Source organism: Manacus candei, unplaced genomic scaffold, assembly GCF_025592945.1.
Source record: "Manacus candei isolate 608988 ecotype Guabito, Panama unplaced genomic scaffold, ASM2559294v1 h1tg000020l, whole genome shotgun sequence".
Lineage (NCBI taxonomy): Eukaryota > Metazoa > Chordata > Aves > Passeriformes > Pipridae > Manacus > Manacus candei.
In genome coordinates, this window is record NW_026138068.1 from 3,053,322 (window position 1) to 3,070,937 (window position 17,616).

The 17,616-nt window shown below is 44.2% G+C and overlaps 2 protein-coding genes across 2 annotated transcripts in view; one reads left to right on the forward strand and one right to left on the reverse strand.

Moving 5' to 3' along the window:
* VPS33A (VPS33A core subunit of CORVET and HOPS complexes) overlaps positions 1 to 17,616 on the forward strand; it is a 117,170-nt gene that overhangs the window by 54,726 nt on the left and 44,828 nt on the right. The window lies entirely within an intron of this gene.
* MLXIP (MLX interacting protein) overlaps positions 1 to 17,616 on the reverse strand; it is a 47,149-nt gene that overhangs the window by 17,963 nt on the left and 11,570 nt on the right. Inside the window, exons 2-9 of the mRNA XM_051785757.1 lie at positions 6,222 to 6,328; positions 5,828 to 5,913; positions 4,488 to 4,577; positions 4,182 to 4,223; positions 2,909 to 3,080; positions 1,937 to 2,026; positions 1,259 to 1,350; positions 499 to 1,150 (exon numbers count right to left, since the gene is read on the reverse strand). Coding sequence (XP_051641717.1) covers positions 499 to 1,150; positions 1,259 to 1,350; positions 1,937 to 2,026; positions 2,909 to 3,080; positions 4,182 to 4,223; positions 4,488 to 4,577; positions 5,828 to 5,913; positions 6,222 to 6,328 — 1,331 coding nt within the window. The remainder of the gene's footprint in view (positions 1 to 498; positions 1,151 to 1,258; positions 1,351 to 1,936; positions 2,027 to 2,908; positions 3,081 to 4,181; positions 4,224 to 4,487; positions 4,578 to 5,827; positions 5,914 to 6,221; positions 6,329 to 17,616) is intronic.

Genomic DNA, 17,616 nt, shown 5'->3' on the forward strand with positions numbered 1-17,616 from the left:
AACCCATGTGCTCCCGAGGGCATCTCAAGAGTCTGTAGACTGCTCAAGACAAAGATCTCCAGTTCCCTCAGGAGATCTCCTGATCTCTCCAAGGGAAGAGCAACCTCTCTCCCTACCATCTCCTCCTCCACGGTGGCTGAATGCTCTGAGGGGCAGAGTTCATCCCAACAGCGTGACCTAAACCTGAGCTTTCCCTGGGCCAGGAGCACAGAGCCCATGTGCTGATGCAGCTACAACCCAGCACTGCTGTTACAAGGAGAGACCCCCTTTTGCAGGTTAGTTTTCCACATTCACAGCCAAACTGCTCCCAATCCTTGCAGCAGTCCAGAGCATCCCACTGTTAAGTGTGGCCACACCCCAGTGCATTCAGGGGTTCCATGGACACCCTCAGCAAGTTGTATTTTTACTTATTATGTAAAGCAAGAAAAGCAAGAAGGTCTTTCCCTCCTGCTAGTCCCACTCAGAAAGGAAACCCATCACCCCCACAGTGCTGCTCACCTGGGGTGATGAAGGCATTCTTTACCAATAAGGACACTGTTTCAGGCTTTGGAGCAGGCACTATTTTTTGTGACTGTTTGGGCCTTGTCCCAGCACTGGCCAGAGGAACAGCTTTGGGGAGTGCAAATGTCAGCTGGTTCTGGAGCTGGGGCCGGGGCTGCCCCTGCACAACAGTAGTCTGGAAAGCCAGGTTACAAGGCACTCCTGCCCCCGGCTGCTGCGTGGCCAGGACGACATTCTGGCTCTGGCTGAAGGTGGTGGCAGGGGCGTTGTTGGTCAGCGTGGCAGAAGCTGTGTGTGTGATCACTGTAGATTCACAGAGCCCAAACTTGGGGGTTTCTGGTGCAGCAAAGGCAGCCGGTGCAGGGCTCAGGGGCACCGCCGGCAGCGGGGACTGGTGCTGTGGAGTCGCAGGCTGAAGCAGCGGCAGGGGGGGCTGGAACACTGGCATGAAAGTTTGTGGCCCGCTGAGAGACGAGTCTGGAGAGAAGTCCGGTGGCTGGATGAAAGATCCCCCACTTCTAATGCTGGAACACTGGTCAGTGCCAACGTCAGGAATGACGGGAGCAGGTACTGAGGAAGCAATCAGTCCATCATCGATGTTCCCTGCTGGAAGCGTGTTGGACAACGACCCCGACGGCAGGACAGGAGACTGACAGGAAAGACAAATATTACTGATTCAGACATATCTGAACTCCTCCTGAGGAGCACATGGCTCATGTCAGAGCCTTCTGTTTTAAACACTGAGAACCCCTCTTACCTGGGAGGAGTGGCTGCTGCTGTCTGTTGTGGTTGAGCTGACAGCAGACACAGAAGGGAAATAATTATTGGAGCGACTGGGCGTGAATAATTCTGAAATATAAAAGGTCCCCTATTAATTTTCTACTTTTCATACTCAAGGTACAGCATTGCTAAATCCTAAAATTCACAGGAATATTAGTATTCTTTAGCAAATAATGAAACCATGCTCTTTTTGCTTCATACAACTGCTGTTGATTAAGCAATGAATTGTTGTTTTCCAGAGGAAATGATCTCTTCAGGGTAGACTTCAGCCTCCAGGTAGGCTGGGACGACACAAAAATCAGACCCCTGTTTAAGGTTCACCTACAGTCAGACAGCCAAGAGCTGATCCCCAATGCAGTCCCACAAAGCTCAGTTATGTGATGCAGGCTGTATGCAGGGCCAGAAAACAGATGTGACTTTTGACTTCCATGGAGATCCATAACCATCAAAGCTGATGGCAGCAGTTTAATGTCATATGAAATTTCCTCAACACTACCATAAAATGTTCAAAGGCAAACAAAATGTTAAATCTCTTCATCACTAAGAAGTGTTAAATGGGAAAGCCTTAGACATCTGCAACATAATTTATTCTTGTTTTAAAAACTAGTTCACCAATCACCAATAGTCAAATTAATTGACTATTTATTATTCTTACCCTGAAAAGGCTCAAAAGTATCCATAAAATCAAAGTTTGGCTGGAGAGGAATAAGCCCTGGTTGAATCATGTCAGCATTTCCTAAGTGTCCTGCAAAATTCAGGAGACAGATTAGATTAGCTTCCCATCACTCACACAATAACAGCAGCAGGAATAAAGCATTTGGCTAAAACATGAACAGACTCCACATCCAGGCTTGGCCAAGATATTACAGAAAAACTGCTGCTGAAATGAACTGAGCATCTGCTTCTCTTCAGAACTACAGTACAGTTTTGAAATCAAAACCACTGGGGAACGAAACTTTCAACTACTAAAATGGAAGAGGTGAGACACAAAGGCTCTCACTAACAACTGGGGATTGCCAAGTCTGGATGTCTCCTGCTCCCAAATCTGTCCTGCCCCTGCTGCACAACACAAACTTGCTGGGAAGCACAACCTGAACCACCAGAGGAGTATTTTAAAGTAAATCACTGTGCAGTTCATTTGCCTTGAGTACAATTCCTGTAAACCACAGTGGCTCTGGAGTTGCTCAGACATCCCTGCAGCAAGGATGGTGCACAGTGTCCCATCAGACAGAACTCTATAGCTCTTGGAACTGTTTTTACAGATGGGACTAGCACTTGTTCTAAGGGACAAAATCAAATTAAAATACACAGGTGCTCCCTCAAAAACACACCCACAACTATGCTCTGAGATAAATAACAATGCCTTCACCACTGACAAAGGCAAATACTGCTCATTACAGATTAGAAGGCAAAGCTGGGAGCAGCACACAAGAAGCTAAGACAGAAGTTAAATCTGGATGAATAACTGGGATTCCATAACCTATGAAGCATAAGACAGCTACAGTCTCTGACCTCTTTTTCTCTGTATCAGCAATATAAGATAGATATCTTAGGCAAGACTGCAAGAGCTGCAAACCAGACTTTTCATAGAGGTTCTCACTGCAACATAGCTACAGCCAAGAAATACCTATGTCCCTGGAATTTGGCCAGGAAACCAGCTGATGTGAAGACAGTGTGGAGAAGAGTGTGTCGGTGAACTCGGACATGAGCATGTCTGCATCCAAGAGGCTGCCTTCCTCCATAGGGACAGGGGTTTCTCTGCCATACCTTCTTTTTTGCCAGAGAACCACATCATCATCCTGCCAAAGGAAAGGAAGAGAAGTCAGGCTGCTGCCCAGTCGCCGCCACCGCAGCCTGGTGCAGGTCTATAAAATCAGTCCTCATTTTTCACATTCTTAGGGAAAGAAGCTCTCTTTGAGGAGCCATCAAATGGACTGAAACAGATCAGTGGTGCTTCTTATACACCAACAACTTCAGCTCACTGGTTTGAGCAACAACAGAAGACTTCTGCAGAATAAATACCATGACACGCCAGGAAAGGTTTTTGCCCAAAAACCAGATGTTGACTAGAAGGACATAAGACAAAACAACTTCATCAACACCCTCTTGTTTGATTCATTACACATGTATTTTTGCACCTACAGCTTAACAACCCCTTGTTTGAATAAAAATTAAAAATAACACAAACAGCAAGAATGCAAAGCAAACAACTCCTGTTTGGGGAGAAGTATCTGGAACTCTGAAATGCAGTGAAGTGTAATTGTATTCTGACTTTGCACAAGGTGTGCTGATATTTAGCCCATAGAAAATACAACATAATGTGACTTGGCTTATCCATCCCTCACTAAAGGCTGAGCTAAACTGCATTGCCTTGAAAAACAGAAAACAGAACAGTGCTTCTGATCATCAGTTTATATGCCCAAAGCAGCTTTGGTGGGCTTGAGGGGACATACTAAAAGGTGATACCACTGTGCCTTTAAAAAGTCCGTCTTTTTTTAGGATCCTGGCACAATATCTGCCTGAGTTGGACACAGCAGGAGGATCTGCAACATGTAGCTCACACATCCTCACAGATCCAGTTACACAAGCAGGGCAGCAGCGCCAGTTACAACTCAGTAACAAGATGGAATCACGTGCCAGCCCTCAAAGAGGTTCATCTCTCTGGGCACACAACACTGATTCTCATTTCTTCTGTCACAGCACTTTACATTCAACCTCTCCTCCATCCAATTTAAGCTACTAACCTTACATATCTCTCTAAGGCACAGAACATGAAGGTGTCTAACCTTAATTGAGGCTTAAGCAAGATGCTTGTCTTAGATTTTAATCAAAGCAAGCTACTGCATGTTACAGCTTTGTTATCTACTGTGGGTTCCACAAGCACAAATGCCATTACCTACCCTGACCAAACTTGAAAGATCTTCATCTTTATGTTTCTGTAGCTGCAAAAGGAGGAAAAAAAAGAGATGGTAAAGTCAGAATAGGGCCTGTATGTGCCAGCAGAAGACCTGATTTTGCAAAACTTTTAAGACCCAATCATGCACAATCAGTCCTAGCACAATAATTTTTAGTTAAGTGGAACTAATCAGATGAGCATGTCTGTACCAGCTTATCATCTGGTTTAAGTGCTCCTGCATGCCAGAAAAAGTGACAGAAAAATTCAAAAAGCAACAACATACTGATCAAGCTCAAGTGAACCAACAGACCCTTTTCTTGAAGTATGTTCTCCACTTGTGGTATTCCCTGATGACTATTTCAATTCTTCGTTTCCAGTATTTCCCTTCTGTTGCAATGGCCTGAGAATACAAACACATACCACAAGTTACACGGAATTACACAAGGCCTGAATATTCAACATGTTTCCAAGCAAATATTCAGGCATAAAAAATGCAAAAGAAAGCATGCTAATTCTGTTTGAGCTCATGTATCAGCAGCCCACGCTGCCCCAGAGTTCAGCTATCACAGAGCAAATCTGACAGTACCAACTTCATCTTTCCCACAGAAACCAAACACGAGATGATGTCTGGCTGCACTGTCAGCATCTCCCACAGCAGATGAACCACAGTCAAGAGTTAAGAAATGGCAAAAAAAAAAAATTAAAATTAATTTTCTGAAAATAACATGTAAAGCACAGAATATCCTGTGAATGCCATGAGGCTACATGCAGAGACACACACGTAAGCAAAAGCTGCTACAAACAACACAAAGCAATATAAATTTGATGTCCAGCTCAGGGAGGAGTGTGACCTTGCAGGTCACATACTAATGGCAACAAAAGGATCAGACATTATGGGTCTTCAATGTGTCACAGAGAGCAGTGTATGAACTGGGGAGAGTAGACTAATGAGAGCCTTAACTTTGTGTCCGAGGGTCACTTTCAACACAAACGTCAACACTGTTCTTTTGAAAACCTGAGACAGTTCCACAAACTCATCTGGAACTCCTTTGAGCTATAAATTATTCTGGAGTTATGCAGTACAGAGAGAGTCACATATTGCCACATCAAGGGCCTCACTGGTTTTCTGCAAGGTGCCAGAGGGCAGATGTTAGTGTTCATTTATGTTTACAAGAGCACAAAAATGAAAGGACACAAACTCGTATTTGCTCTTTCTGTGAAGTTACCCTGACACAGAAAAAGAAATTGCTTTTTGTCTTGAAACCACATCTCGCCAGTTACATCAAATACAGAAAACTCTCACAGGGTCACACAGATTCAGTCCTGAAAACAGTTGTCACTCTGATTTCACACCAACTTCCAGCCAGAAGACAGCTTTGGCTGTCAAAATCTTAACTAATCAAACTGCACTTCTTTGACTTACAATTCATTAAACTGGAACAGTAACATAAGTTACACAGATAACAAAAGTCCTTCTGATTGCACCCTGATCACCTTAATGTGATAAACCTACAAAACCAGGTTCAGTCTGCTTGTAATGGTTCCTTCTAAATAGAAGCAGATTTGCTCTGCTGCCCTCATTTCTAGCAGAGCAGGAAATGAGGTTCTGAAGCCCAGAGGTCAGTGGTCTGTCCCTCAGGTGTCACACACCTCTGGCCGGCGATGCTCATCCACATCCACGGAGCCGTCCAGCGGAGTCACGAAGTGGCACACGGGGTTCTTGCGCTTCTCCAGGTCTGAAACAAGAACCAAAGTGGGAGTGCTCAGCACCCGAAGGATCTGCCCCTCTGTAACTGCAGCGGCAACACGTGAAAAGGAGTCTGGCCAAGGCTCCTTCCCAACAACAGGAGACAGGGAGCTCTCAGTCCGTGCTCAGAGCACTCAGTACATCCTCTGGGACCTCTCTAAAAAGGCCCTGATCCAATGGCTCTCCCTCTCAGACATCAGCCTTGAGCACATTTCTGAGCTTGTTGCCAGACAATCATTTCCACCCTCCTGTTCCATTTGTCTCAGGGAAGCTGTGACACACGAGCACGGTACTTACACTGCATGTACCAGGCCCTCCAGATGGCGTTATTGAGACGGATTTTATCTCTCCACTGAAGTTTCAATCCCTTAAAATTTTTCCATTTTGGTGAAACCAACCTTCCACTGAAACAAAACAGACAACAAATCATTCTACTTTCAGTTTTTCTCTCCTTTCAAGACAACGTGTCTCCCTAAAACTGCCAAACTGTCAGTAGAAAAAAATTACAACGAGTCACACTTGGCCAGTGACAACTTTTGCCATGTGCTGTCCACGGCTCACTGAGCCAGGAGACAGAGATTCATCCAGTTTTCAAGACTCCTTCATGTTCTCATCCATGAGAACTAAGAACTCAGAACTAAGAACTGTCACAACTGGTCTCACAAGTATCTTCAGCAGGAATGAAATTCATTTCACCCACTCTTTTCTTCTTGCCATTATCCCACCTTTTCAAATCCCCACCTATGAGCTTCCATCAACTGAGAACAAGGTTACACCAAATTAAGCCCAAAACCTGGCCTAGAGGTTTTTGAATGTTTGGTCACATATAGTTGTGGCTTGGACTTTCTGAAGTTCATTTCTACAGGTCCACTCAGTTTTCCAGGTTGGTAACACTGGAAAGGAAGAATGAAATGCCAGTTCTGGCCCAAGAAAAACCAAACCCCAAGAATTCTACAATGCTGGCAAACACAGCTGGGCACAAAGGATCACCAACAGGCTAGAAATAGTAAGTTTTTTCCAAGGCAAGGCAAGGCTGGAAAGAGAAATGGTTTATGTATGAATGATCTTGGGAGGTAGAAGGGAGATGGAAGGAAAAAAGGAAGAAGTAACAGGGATTCCAGTAAGCACTGTACAAACACAAACCACCCAGCCCTCAAAACACACCTCTATGAATCATTAATCCATATGACTGACAGAGCAGAGGAAGTAGGAAATATTCATAGCACAGTAAACTTAAAGCCAGAGACTAAAGCACAGGAATTGTGCCTATTCCAGGTTCTCCCTCTTGTTTTTTGTGGTTTTAACTGCATATCTTCCCAGGCAAAGGAAACAGGTTCATCTTGGCACAGCACGAGCATCAGGTTATGGACATCTGTAGTAAAACCTACAGAAAGGAGTGACAGGAACAGTCACCTCCAAACACTTTGCCCTCTCAGGAGAGATCACGGAGCCCCTGGGCAGTGGGGAGTGGTTTCTGCCAGGAACTGCAGTGGCACTGCAGGGATGTACCAGAGCATCCAGTGCCCCAGCACAGGCAATCTGCCACCACACACTCAGTGCACATCAACTCAGGGATGAATTATTTATCCTTAAAAGCCCCTGTTTTACACATAAGCTCTAAAAATCACTGTGCAAATAGGAAGTACATCCTACAGAACTGCCAGGAACTTCCCTTGGCTCTCCCAAGGCCAGGCAGAGGCAGGGCTGGGGCTGGAGAACTGATGATTCCCTGTGTCCTCTTTGATCTGGGAAACCTCCCGACAGCAGCTCTTTTTAAAGAAAACTTTTAATAAAACTTGTAATACTATAAACAAGTAAAAAGTCTTCACAGTCTAAACAAAAGCAGCCAGAATGCCAGAGTTGCCAATAGCAGGATATTAAAATAACACTTTCTTCAAGTATTTGGCTCACCATTTCTGCTCTGGTCCCCAACCCTGACAGTAACAGAATAGTAAATGCCAGACTTCAGCCAAGTGACAGGTAAAGAAAACCAACTCTGCTCTTTTAATTTGACTACTAAGTAAAATGCCAGTTGTAGCAACAGGTTGTAGAAATGCACCATCCAGTGAGTTGCTGCCTGACAGTAAAAACTTAAAACACATCTCCCCAAACCTTATTTCCAAGTTTCAAGACTTTTAGTTTATAAAGATCCTCAAATTAAGTATTAGTCTCACTGTTCTCCAGCTGCTGTGTAAGGGCAGAGAGCAGATCTCCACCTGTTTAATATTTCCCCCATCACCTTCAGTGTTCACTGCACACCTTGTCTTATCTTTCCTTCTAAATCCAGACTAAAGCACATCTTCTCCTAGTTTTCCTCTGTACATTAACAGTTTGGAGACAGCAGATTAACTGATGATGCATCACCAACACTGACAAAGTGCCCACATGCCTTTGACTAAGAAATCTGTCAACTTAATGTTCATCTCCTTGTAGCTCTGTGTGACTCGACAGTTTCCCAAAGCAACAAAACTCTAATAATCTGCACCCAGAATAGCAAGAGCAAATGCTTTTCTATAAAAAGACTAAAAGGAACTGTAATCAAGTCTCATACGCTCCTTGCATCTTCAAAGAGCTAATTAAAACTGGAATTAAAACACAAATAGTTTAAAATATTTTCTATTACATTCTTACAAAATGCTAAACAAAAGTAGTGCATCAAAAGAAGGAAGTGATTAAGAACCTATTCTTAAAATAATTATTATTTTTAGTTCCCAAGGGAGCAAAACACAAGTCCAGCTTGAGGTCATAAGTGAAACGACTTCAGCCTCAGTGGAGAGGAATCAGCATGAAGCTGACAACAATGTTTAGACACTATTCCAAATTCCAAAGTCAATGGAAAGTCAATTACTTTGTACAACACTGTGACTAAGAGCAGCCGCTTAACTGAAACCAGCCTTCAGCAAAATAACAAGGGAAAACCCAAACAACTGGAGAGCCCCTCTGGCTGCTGCTCCTGCCAGCTCGGTAAGAACACACCAACTCCTGCAAGAAATGCAGAGCAACCTGCCCAACACCAGCGTGGTCACCATGTACCTGGAGAGTCAATCAGCACACACGTGGTCCTGCCTCTCTCTACCAGGGCTGCTGCAGCTCTGCAGAGGTGCTGCTTCCAAGGAGGGCAGCAGGAGAACATCTCAAGGGAAAACTGGACCCACCAGTGCCCGGCACAAGCCAGGCCAGCTGCATGGCTGTGGCATGTGGCCAGTGGCATGGCCTGGGGATGCTGGTGCTGCACAGAGGGTGCCCAGGCAGAGGAGCACCCAGGGAACCAGGCTCTGGTTGCTGCTGCCAGAGGCACAGCTGATGCAAACAATGCTGGGGGAATAGGTGACTTTCCTATTTTCCTCACTGTCACACACACATCACATCAAAGCAGCTGAAAACCATCTGGTGGATAATGTGCAGTGCATTCCAGCAGCTCAGCTCAGTCTCCCATGAAGAAACCTCCTCCTCTCCTCCTCCTGCTGAGACCAAATGTCCTCAAGTGATTTGATCCCAGCAAACCAGCTAAAAAGGCTTCAGCTGAAGAGTCAACAGAGCTGGAATTCCCCCTGGACACAGTGGCCCCAACGTGCTTCAGAGAGTCACAGGGCTGCCAGCAGAGAAGCTGCAGGCACCCGAGGCTGCCACTTCCATGTGCTGGAGCTTTGACCTGTGAGTCCTGGATACGTCAGGAGAGCTGGAGTCCCTTCCCAAGTTTTGTTACATACATTTTCCCAGCTCAGGAACTACCTGAGCCAATGGATACAAGCGGGCAGACAGATAATGCAGCTGTCACAGTAACACAACCCTCTCCATTTTTAAAACTCCAGGTTAAATAGCTGTGTTTTAAAAACAATTACAAACCTTCCAATATCACAGCATTTGCAGCAAAGTACAATAAACAGACGTCCATTGTGAGAGTGTGACCTGATTCCCTTCAACGTTTTATTTTTTCCTTCAATCAACTGAAATGTAATTAGGAGAAGGTTTGTATTCTAATAGTACAAAACAGATTTTACCCTGGCAGTATCCATCTACATGCAAAATTTTGCCTCTGAGAACCTCATCATTTTGTTCTATATTAATAAACCCAGCTAATGAATGACCTTGCAGGATATTTTAGCTGTGTTTTTGACTCAGCAGGGACAAGGCAGATGGGTGACCTTCTTTCTTAACAGGTACAGGGCACACGAGATGCCACTCACAGCTGTTAAACTGACCTCAAATTTAAACCAGTAGCTCTTATAGCACTGAAAAAAACATTTAATTAATAACCCCAATGAAAAACTCTTCTGACTTCTGCAGAAGCACGATCAAGCTCTGATATGAGATGACTCACGGCAGAAGAATCCCTTGTTCTCCTCCCTTAATCAGATGGACTTCAGTCAGTATAAAACCATATGACACGAGCACCCTCCAGATTTGGGCAGAAAGGGACATTTATTTGTGTGCAAACCCAGGAGAATTTTGGTTTTTTTCATTCCTAATCAGCCTTAAGAAACGTTTAAAGAAACCAATTTTGACAAAGAACACTGAAGGGGCAGACAAGGAGATGTTAAAATATTAAGATAAATTCTACCCAAACCAAGCCAACCTCAAAAGGCAGGTCTGTACAGCTTATATACTCTCCACTTAACAGGTGGTTTGAATACATATTGATTAAATGGAAACTATAAGTATAGTATGGTAGAACTTAGGGGTTTCATACAGCTCAAAGCTTCATTAAGCTGTTTCTGGTTCCACTTGCCATTCCCCATATTTTATCTCCCTCAGAAACTCTCACAACAGCACCACAGCCTCTACATTTAAATCCCCTTCTAACAGAAGGCAACAGGGAAGACTTTGCTGTAAACACCAGCCTGAAAAATCCCCTTTTCCCATTCAGAAAAATTTAAGTTCATTCTCCACACCATGACATGTAAATGTTGCTGAGCAGGACTTTCAGCTGGCAAGTGATGTTGGGATTGTAGTGAACTAAATGCTGCACAAAGTAAGAGCTCTTTAAAATACCCTGGGAGGGATGAAATGCAGGATTTTGTGCTTAAAAATAAGGAAACATTGAATTACACGTCCGTGGCTACAAAGTGTGAGTGACAGCACTGGAAGTGGGACGTGGATTTTTTTGATGTACCACTGTACTCTGCACATAAAATCCTCATTTCCAGCCTCTCATCTTTCACGTGTCGTGACTGCAGGAACAAGGAAAATCTACAGTTGGCTCTCCAGTTCAGGAGGTGTTATTTCTTCTTTTGCACTCAGGGAGCACCTGGCCAAGATTTGTACATGGAATTTAAACACAAACCTCCCAGTGCTGTTGTTTAGATTCCACAGGCCTGTCCCTGCTGCCCAAATATGTATTCCCAGCAAGCACAGCACATACCCTGAAAAGCAGCTACTGCAGACCTGCAGGAATCACTTCTCCTACAGACCACTGGGGTCTGGTGTACTCTGGTTATAAACAAATGATTTTGTTTTCAAAGCTGAATTTTGTAAATTCAGTTTACGGAAACAAGCTACAGAAATGTGTTGTATTTTCCTGTTTAGGTAACAGATTCCCACTGCCCTTATGCTAAAACACCTCTTTTTTGCCTTGTTAACCCCTGGTCAAAACCCACTGCCCTCTGTGCCTCCCCCCAGTTCCTTCCTGTACATGGTCATGCAATTTTTTAATTAGTGTAAGAATTTTCCTTTTATTACAGGTAATGGTAATGAGGCTCTTAATTTAAGCAACAGAAAGAGAATCTGATTTGATAGTACAGTAGCTAAATAGATTAGCTTTTTCAGCAACACAGAAAAGGAACTTTTTGGCTTCTCCCCAGCATTTTTTTTTTGAAGGCGTGGTTTTAGTTTGTTTTTTAATCTCTGATCTGTTTTGTTAGGGAGTTGGGCCTGTCAGCTCAGCTCTCCAAGAGCCAAAACTAACAGTATTTCCCCAAACAAAGGTTCATTCAGAGAATCAGATTATATGCATTGTGTGCTGGAGCAGAGGCAGGGGAGAGAAACCAAAACATTTCTACACAAAGTGGATGTGTAGGACTGGCGAGGAGGCCACACTGGAGCATCTTCCTATTTGTACCTACACAGTTAATCCCAGCTGCAGCCCAAGGATACTTAATCCCAGACAGTGCTCATTTTAAAAGCAAGATTTAGGGCAGGTCATTTGCTTGGTTACCTGGTTCATCCTCCTTACCTGAAATCCTCCCTCCAAGGATGTGCAAGGGGAAGGATGTCCTATTGCCCACACTCCACAAAGGAGAGGAGGGAGCTCTGTGCTGAAGTTACAGCAAACATTTTAAAACAACCAAACCATCCCCACCGCTTGATTAATCTCCTTTTAAAAATAACACTTCAATCTTGAAGACAGAGACACTAGAAGAGACAAGCATTCTTCCTCTATCATGAGGGTTATATATTAAAAAAGTGCTAGAAAAACAAAAACAGAAATCAAAGTCAGCCACCGGCAAATGGGAATTGCAACACCTGCCAAGGAACATGTTATCTCAACTGATTTCACGTAGGCAGGCTCAGGTATGCACCTCCTGACATGGAACAGCAAAGGGGAAGGTCACTTGTATACCACAAGCAAATATTCCTGCCCCAAACGCACCATAAACCTGCATTTATTTATATTATTACTTCAAGTAGTTTTGAATTTAAGTTTGGAACTTTAAATTAATTTGCATAAATGAAGGTTCACAGTGCCTGGGCTCTTGCTCTGATAACCTTGTCTATGCTGGACTCACAAGTGGCCAAGGAGATGTTGTGGCACACAAGTGCTCCCGTGGCAGCAGACCTGTGCTTTGCCAAGGAAATGTCCTGCAGCCTCCTCAGGCTGAAGCAAGAGGTGAAAAACTCCTGTTTTGAGAGTGTTATTACATCTCCCCTGACAGCTTTTCATACCACCACCACTGAGTCAATCAAGGAAAGGAGTCTCGTGCTCCTGTTCAAGCCAAACACAACAGGGCCAAGGCCTGCTGTGTGCAAGGGAGCTGGGAAGGACTCTGAGAAATGCCTGCACCAGATGCAGGTTTTGTACAAGTTATGAAAGGGTGAAAAGAGCACAGGGCAAAAGGGAACATAAAGAACAGAACAAATATCAAGGAGACTTGGAGGATATAGTGTTCTTTAGCCAGTGGCTATTTAAAGACTCAGAATATTTAGATAGTTTCTCATTTCCAGTCAGAAATCAAAGGATATTTCTAGACATGTTCCTGCTTTTCAGACATTTGTCCAGCATTGACTCACTTTACTACAGAACTGAAACAGCAAGAGAAGAGGAAAAGTTTCATAAGAAACGCCACTCATATGTCAGTCAAAAGGCTGAGAAATGGGCCTCACCATCACCTCTGTCGCTGCTGGCCCTCCCCAAAACTCTCCTTGATCCCTGCTGGGCTTAAGTTTTGTAGAGGGACCAAGTCATACACTTTGTAACTTTATAAATATTATCACTTTAGAAAATGTCACCCCCCTCAACTGTCAAAAATCAGGACCTTCAACAAAGAACTGCCAGAAACATCATTATGAAAACAGATCCTGACACACAGGACTAAAACAGGGCCATTTTTAGGGCAGTTTCAATATAAAGGGAAGTGATTCCTACTCACTTACTTCACAGTGTCTTGAAATTTTCCACTTCTTCCTAAAACTTTCTTTCTGCCACTGGCTTTTCATCAGCCTTCTCAGAATCACAATATTCACTACATCACACAGATGATCAGGAACTCCACCTTCCTTCTCATTTGAAAGGATGGCTGTTGGCAAGGTCCCTCTTGTACAGAGAGCTGCATGTTAGAATCTTTTTGAACATTAAGATCTCAGCCTAGATTAATGAACCGATCAAGATGTGATGATCTGGGACTTACATTATGGTTCAAAGATTTTTTGCACGCAGAGCTTCTGAAAACCCAAACAAACCCTATCAGTGTGACAGATCAGCACAGCTCTCTGAGCAGCACACACAGCACCGGAGCCCAGAGCTGTTTACCGGGAGGGAGAAACTCGAAACCAGCTCTATCCACAGAGGATAGTGTAACATTCTCTGAACGACATTACAAGCCTATAAATACACTGCAAGACTTCAGGGATCTTATTCTGAAAGCGCTTTAAGGGTTTGCAAAAGCAGAGATGCTCCCCCAGCTCTCCCCTTGTGACACAAAGCTTTCATACCAGCTGTCTGCAGCCAGCTCCCTGCAGCTTGAAAAACACCAGGCTTGTTCCCAAATCCAGTTATTACAGACTCGAGACTTCAACAACACATACAGTTTATTCAAAGTTTACATAAAAGCTGAACCAGAAACTACACAAGAGACAGAAGCAGGCTAAAGGAACCGATGTGTTACTACTACAGCTACTGAAAGATCAATCAAAATCTCATAGAAAGGTAAGGCAGGGAGAAAACTCCTTCCAGAGTTAACATGCAACAGCCTACAATGTGGAAAAGGAGTTTAGGAAAAAATAAAAGCACTTCTAAAAGGTCATGCACGCCTCCCAGGAAAAGTCTCTACTTAGAGTTTTGTTGGATCTATGTGCAAAGAAATGCTTTGGCAATGCCTTCACCAAAACCAGCCCTTCAATTCGAGGTGAACATCCCAGGGAGCTGTGAAGTGGCAGCTCCTGCCATGGGAGCAGCCACATCTGAAATGCAGCAGTGAAAGTCCCTGGGATTTGCTATTCCAAGAATGCAGCCTCCAAGAAAGGGGAAACATTCAGAGAACATGCAGTGGAAAACAAACCTTCACCTCTGGGTCACCAGCTCAAATGGGAGCTGTAAGGTTTGCAGCAGCACAGGAAAGGCTGTGAGTGACCCTCCCCTGGTTAACTGGGACCCAGGGCTGGCAGGGGAGCACTAATGCTCGTGCCACTCAGTGCTCAGCACACTTTTCCCAGATGGCTCCTGTTCCCTGTTTAGGACTGGACGGGCCAAGGGCGATGCCTGGTTCCCACATACAGATGGAAAGAAGACCAGCCCTGTCCTTAGGGAAGTGTCTCCAGCCCTGCTGAACTGTTGAATCTGTCACTTTATAATGATGGTGGTTATGGGCACCATGCACAGGGCTCTGACAATACTTAACCTCACTATATGTGGGGAGTGTCAGAGAAGGACCTTGATTTTATTGCATTATACCCTTATAAAGTCATTCCTTTGCTCACAGTGACTCCCATGATTAAATATTTAGCAGCAAAATCGTTTAGAAATTCTCCAGCCATCCACCTGTGCAGCAGCTAAAAGACACAACTGGACTGATGCAGCCCCATTCCTTACCAAGGACACACTTCCAAATGGACCAAGATGGTTTGTGTCCCAAAGCAAGTGGTGACTTCACCAGTAAAACATGTAACAACATCAGCACTTTCCTGAATCTTACTACAAACAAGTCACTCAATGACCCTCAAGTCTCTTCAAACCACGTTTTTCCCATGTGCCAAAATTACAAGAAAGCAGCCTCAATCTTCACTCTGTAGAGTCCTTTAGAAAGGTCACAATGAAGGTAAATAACACTTCTTACATGTTTATTGCTATAGAAAGAAGCAACCCTTCTAAACTTCCTAAGATCTGTCTCCCCATTTCCCAAGGCCTGCTCGATCCACCCAGCCCATAATCACCACATGCCAAGCTCAGACACCAAGCCTACTAATGTGCTAATAAAAACTGCTAATAAAAGTTTTAGGCTTCTTAAGCTCTGCTAAGATTTTTACTGGAGATTTGAGGGTTCTACTTGTACGACTGGATACTGAAAACAGATGGGATCCATGCTGGGTTCCTAAACAACAGCCTTCACACACCAAAAGTTTATTAGAAAAAGTAATGAATTGGCTTTTATTGCACAATTCTGTGCATCCATTTGCAGTCTCCAAGCTGAGCCATGTTCTTCAATAACATTTGCTGATTTGATGAAGCAAATGAGTGAAATCTAATGAGGTTGCCCAAGAAGGGTTAACTGTGTCACACAGCAAGAGACAGACCAGAACTCAGGAATGCCTCTGGTTCCCATGCAGTTTGATTAGAGATTACCCCTCCTCATAGGAGGAATGACTGAGATCACAGTGTCATTCCAGTCACAAACATATTGGCTCTCTGCTTTCACAACACCACAGAATATCCAGGATATTCAGGCAGATGGTGAGGGAGGGCAGCAGCACCAAACAGGGCTGATATAACAGAGCAGCAACACACACTGGCTTGACAGCTTCCAGAGACCAAATGCTGCCTGGAATTTTTTCACAGCTGATACCAAAACACTGCCCAGCTCGCTCCAGCACTTGGCACCAGACCTGTCCTGCTTCAGCAAGAGTTGTAAGAACACCTCCCCAGGTTGGCCACAGGTCCAGCTTTCCCAGTACTGTCCCCAGCACTGGACAAGAGCAGGTGCTTGGGGAGGAGTCAGAAGAGGACGAGCACGTTCCTGTGACTCTGCTGCCAGCTCCCAACAACCAGCCCCCCTCAACTGTAAAGGAAAATTATATTAACAAGTACATTAACTCTCTCCCTAACAGTGACTGGAATAGCTACATAGTTGCCTTTTTTGCTGTGTTTATAGACACTTTTTTCCCCCTATATCTGTGTGAGTTCAATACGTCTACTGATTTAGTAGATGTGTGCTTTGGAAAGGGAGGGAGAATGACATTTTTAGTAGGGAACAGCCACTGTGGTGACCACTGCGATGACTCAGATGCCCCAGCTTTTGGATAGACTGGTTTGGATTTTCAGCTATTTCACAATCTCTGCTTTCTATATTTTCAACAGGTTTTAGGTGTCAAGCGTGGTTGTTGATTACCTGAAGTGAATACAGATTCCTCCTTGAGGATATCTGCACTCCTGATCAAGTCAGTTCTCCCATCCCAACATTAAGTTAATTTGAAATAAGCTGACAACATGCAAAGAACTACTCTGGCTCTGCAGCAGATCTCAACGTTTCACAACCATATCCAAATCCTTTGACTTAGTCCTTCCTTTCTAAAAGTTTCATATCCTCAAACCCAGAAAAGTCATTTTTGTATGTGTTTCCAGGTCACAAACTTGTTCCCCTCTCTACAACCCCTCCACTCAATTTTCTTTCCCAAAGCCTGTGTTATAAAGAGCAAAAGCAAGCAGTTCATTCCCTTTCACTGTTTCTTGCATTTCCACATCTGGCACACCACCACCACCACGTTTTGTATCCAAGTTCACTCAACCTCCATCCCCAGGGACAGATGTTTACCAAGCAAACAGAGAGCTGGAGTGAGCTGTGCAGATACCACTCTGCAGCACTTCATAGAACGAAACAGTTTCACCTTCTTTGGACACGGTACAGAACAAGCTAACGGGAGCAGCATGACATGTGCCCTTCATGTGCTGCTAACAGACAAGCAAATTTCAGAGTCCATTCCTGAATCCACAACATAGCTTAGCAGGACCAGGACTTCACTGGTTGAATACCAGGAGTTCTCCTGATGCACAGCTGTCACTGTAATTATTATTAACAGAACTTGACTTGCCATGGGGAAGCTTACTCAGACTACAGCTCCCATATAAACATGCAGAAATTCATCAGGATGAGCAGAGACCAACCATCCTAGAACATACCAAAATGATAACATTCTTTGCTCTGGGAAACGTGGCAGCAGATAATAGCCATATGCAGTGATTGGCAGATCAGGAATGCAGTAAGATCTTCCCTGGCCTCTTCCTGTTTGGCACTTCTTCTCTAACAGCTGCCAGACCTACAAGCCC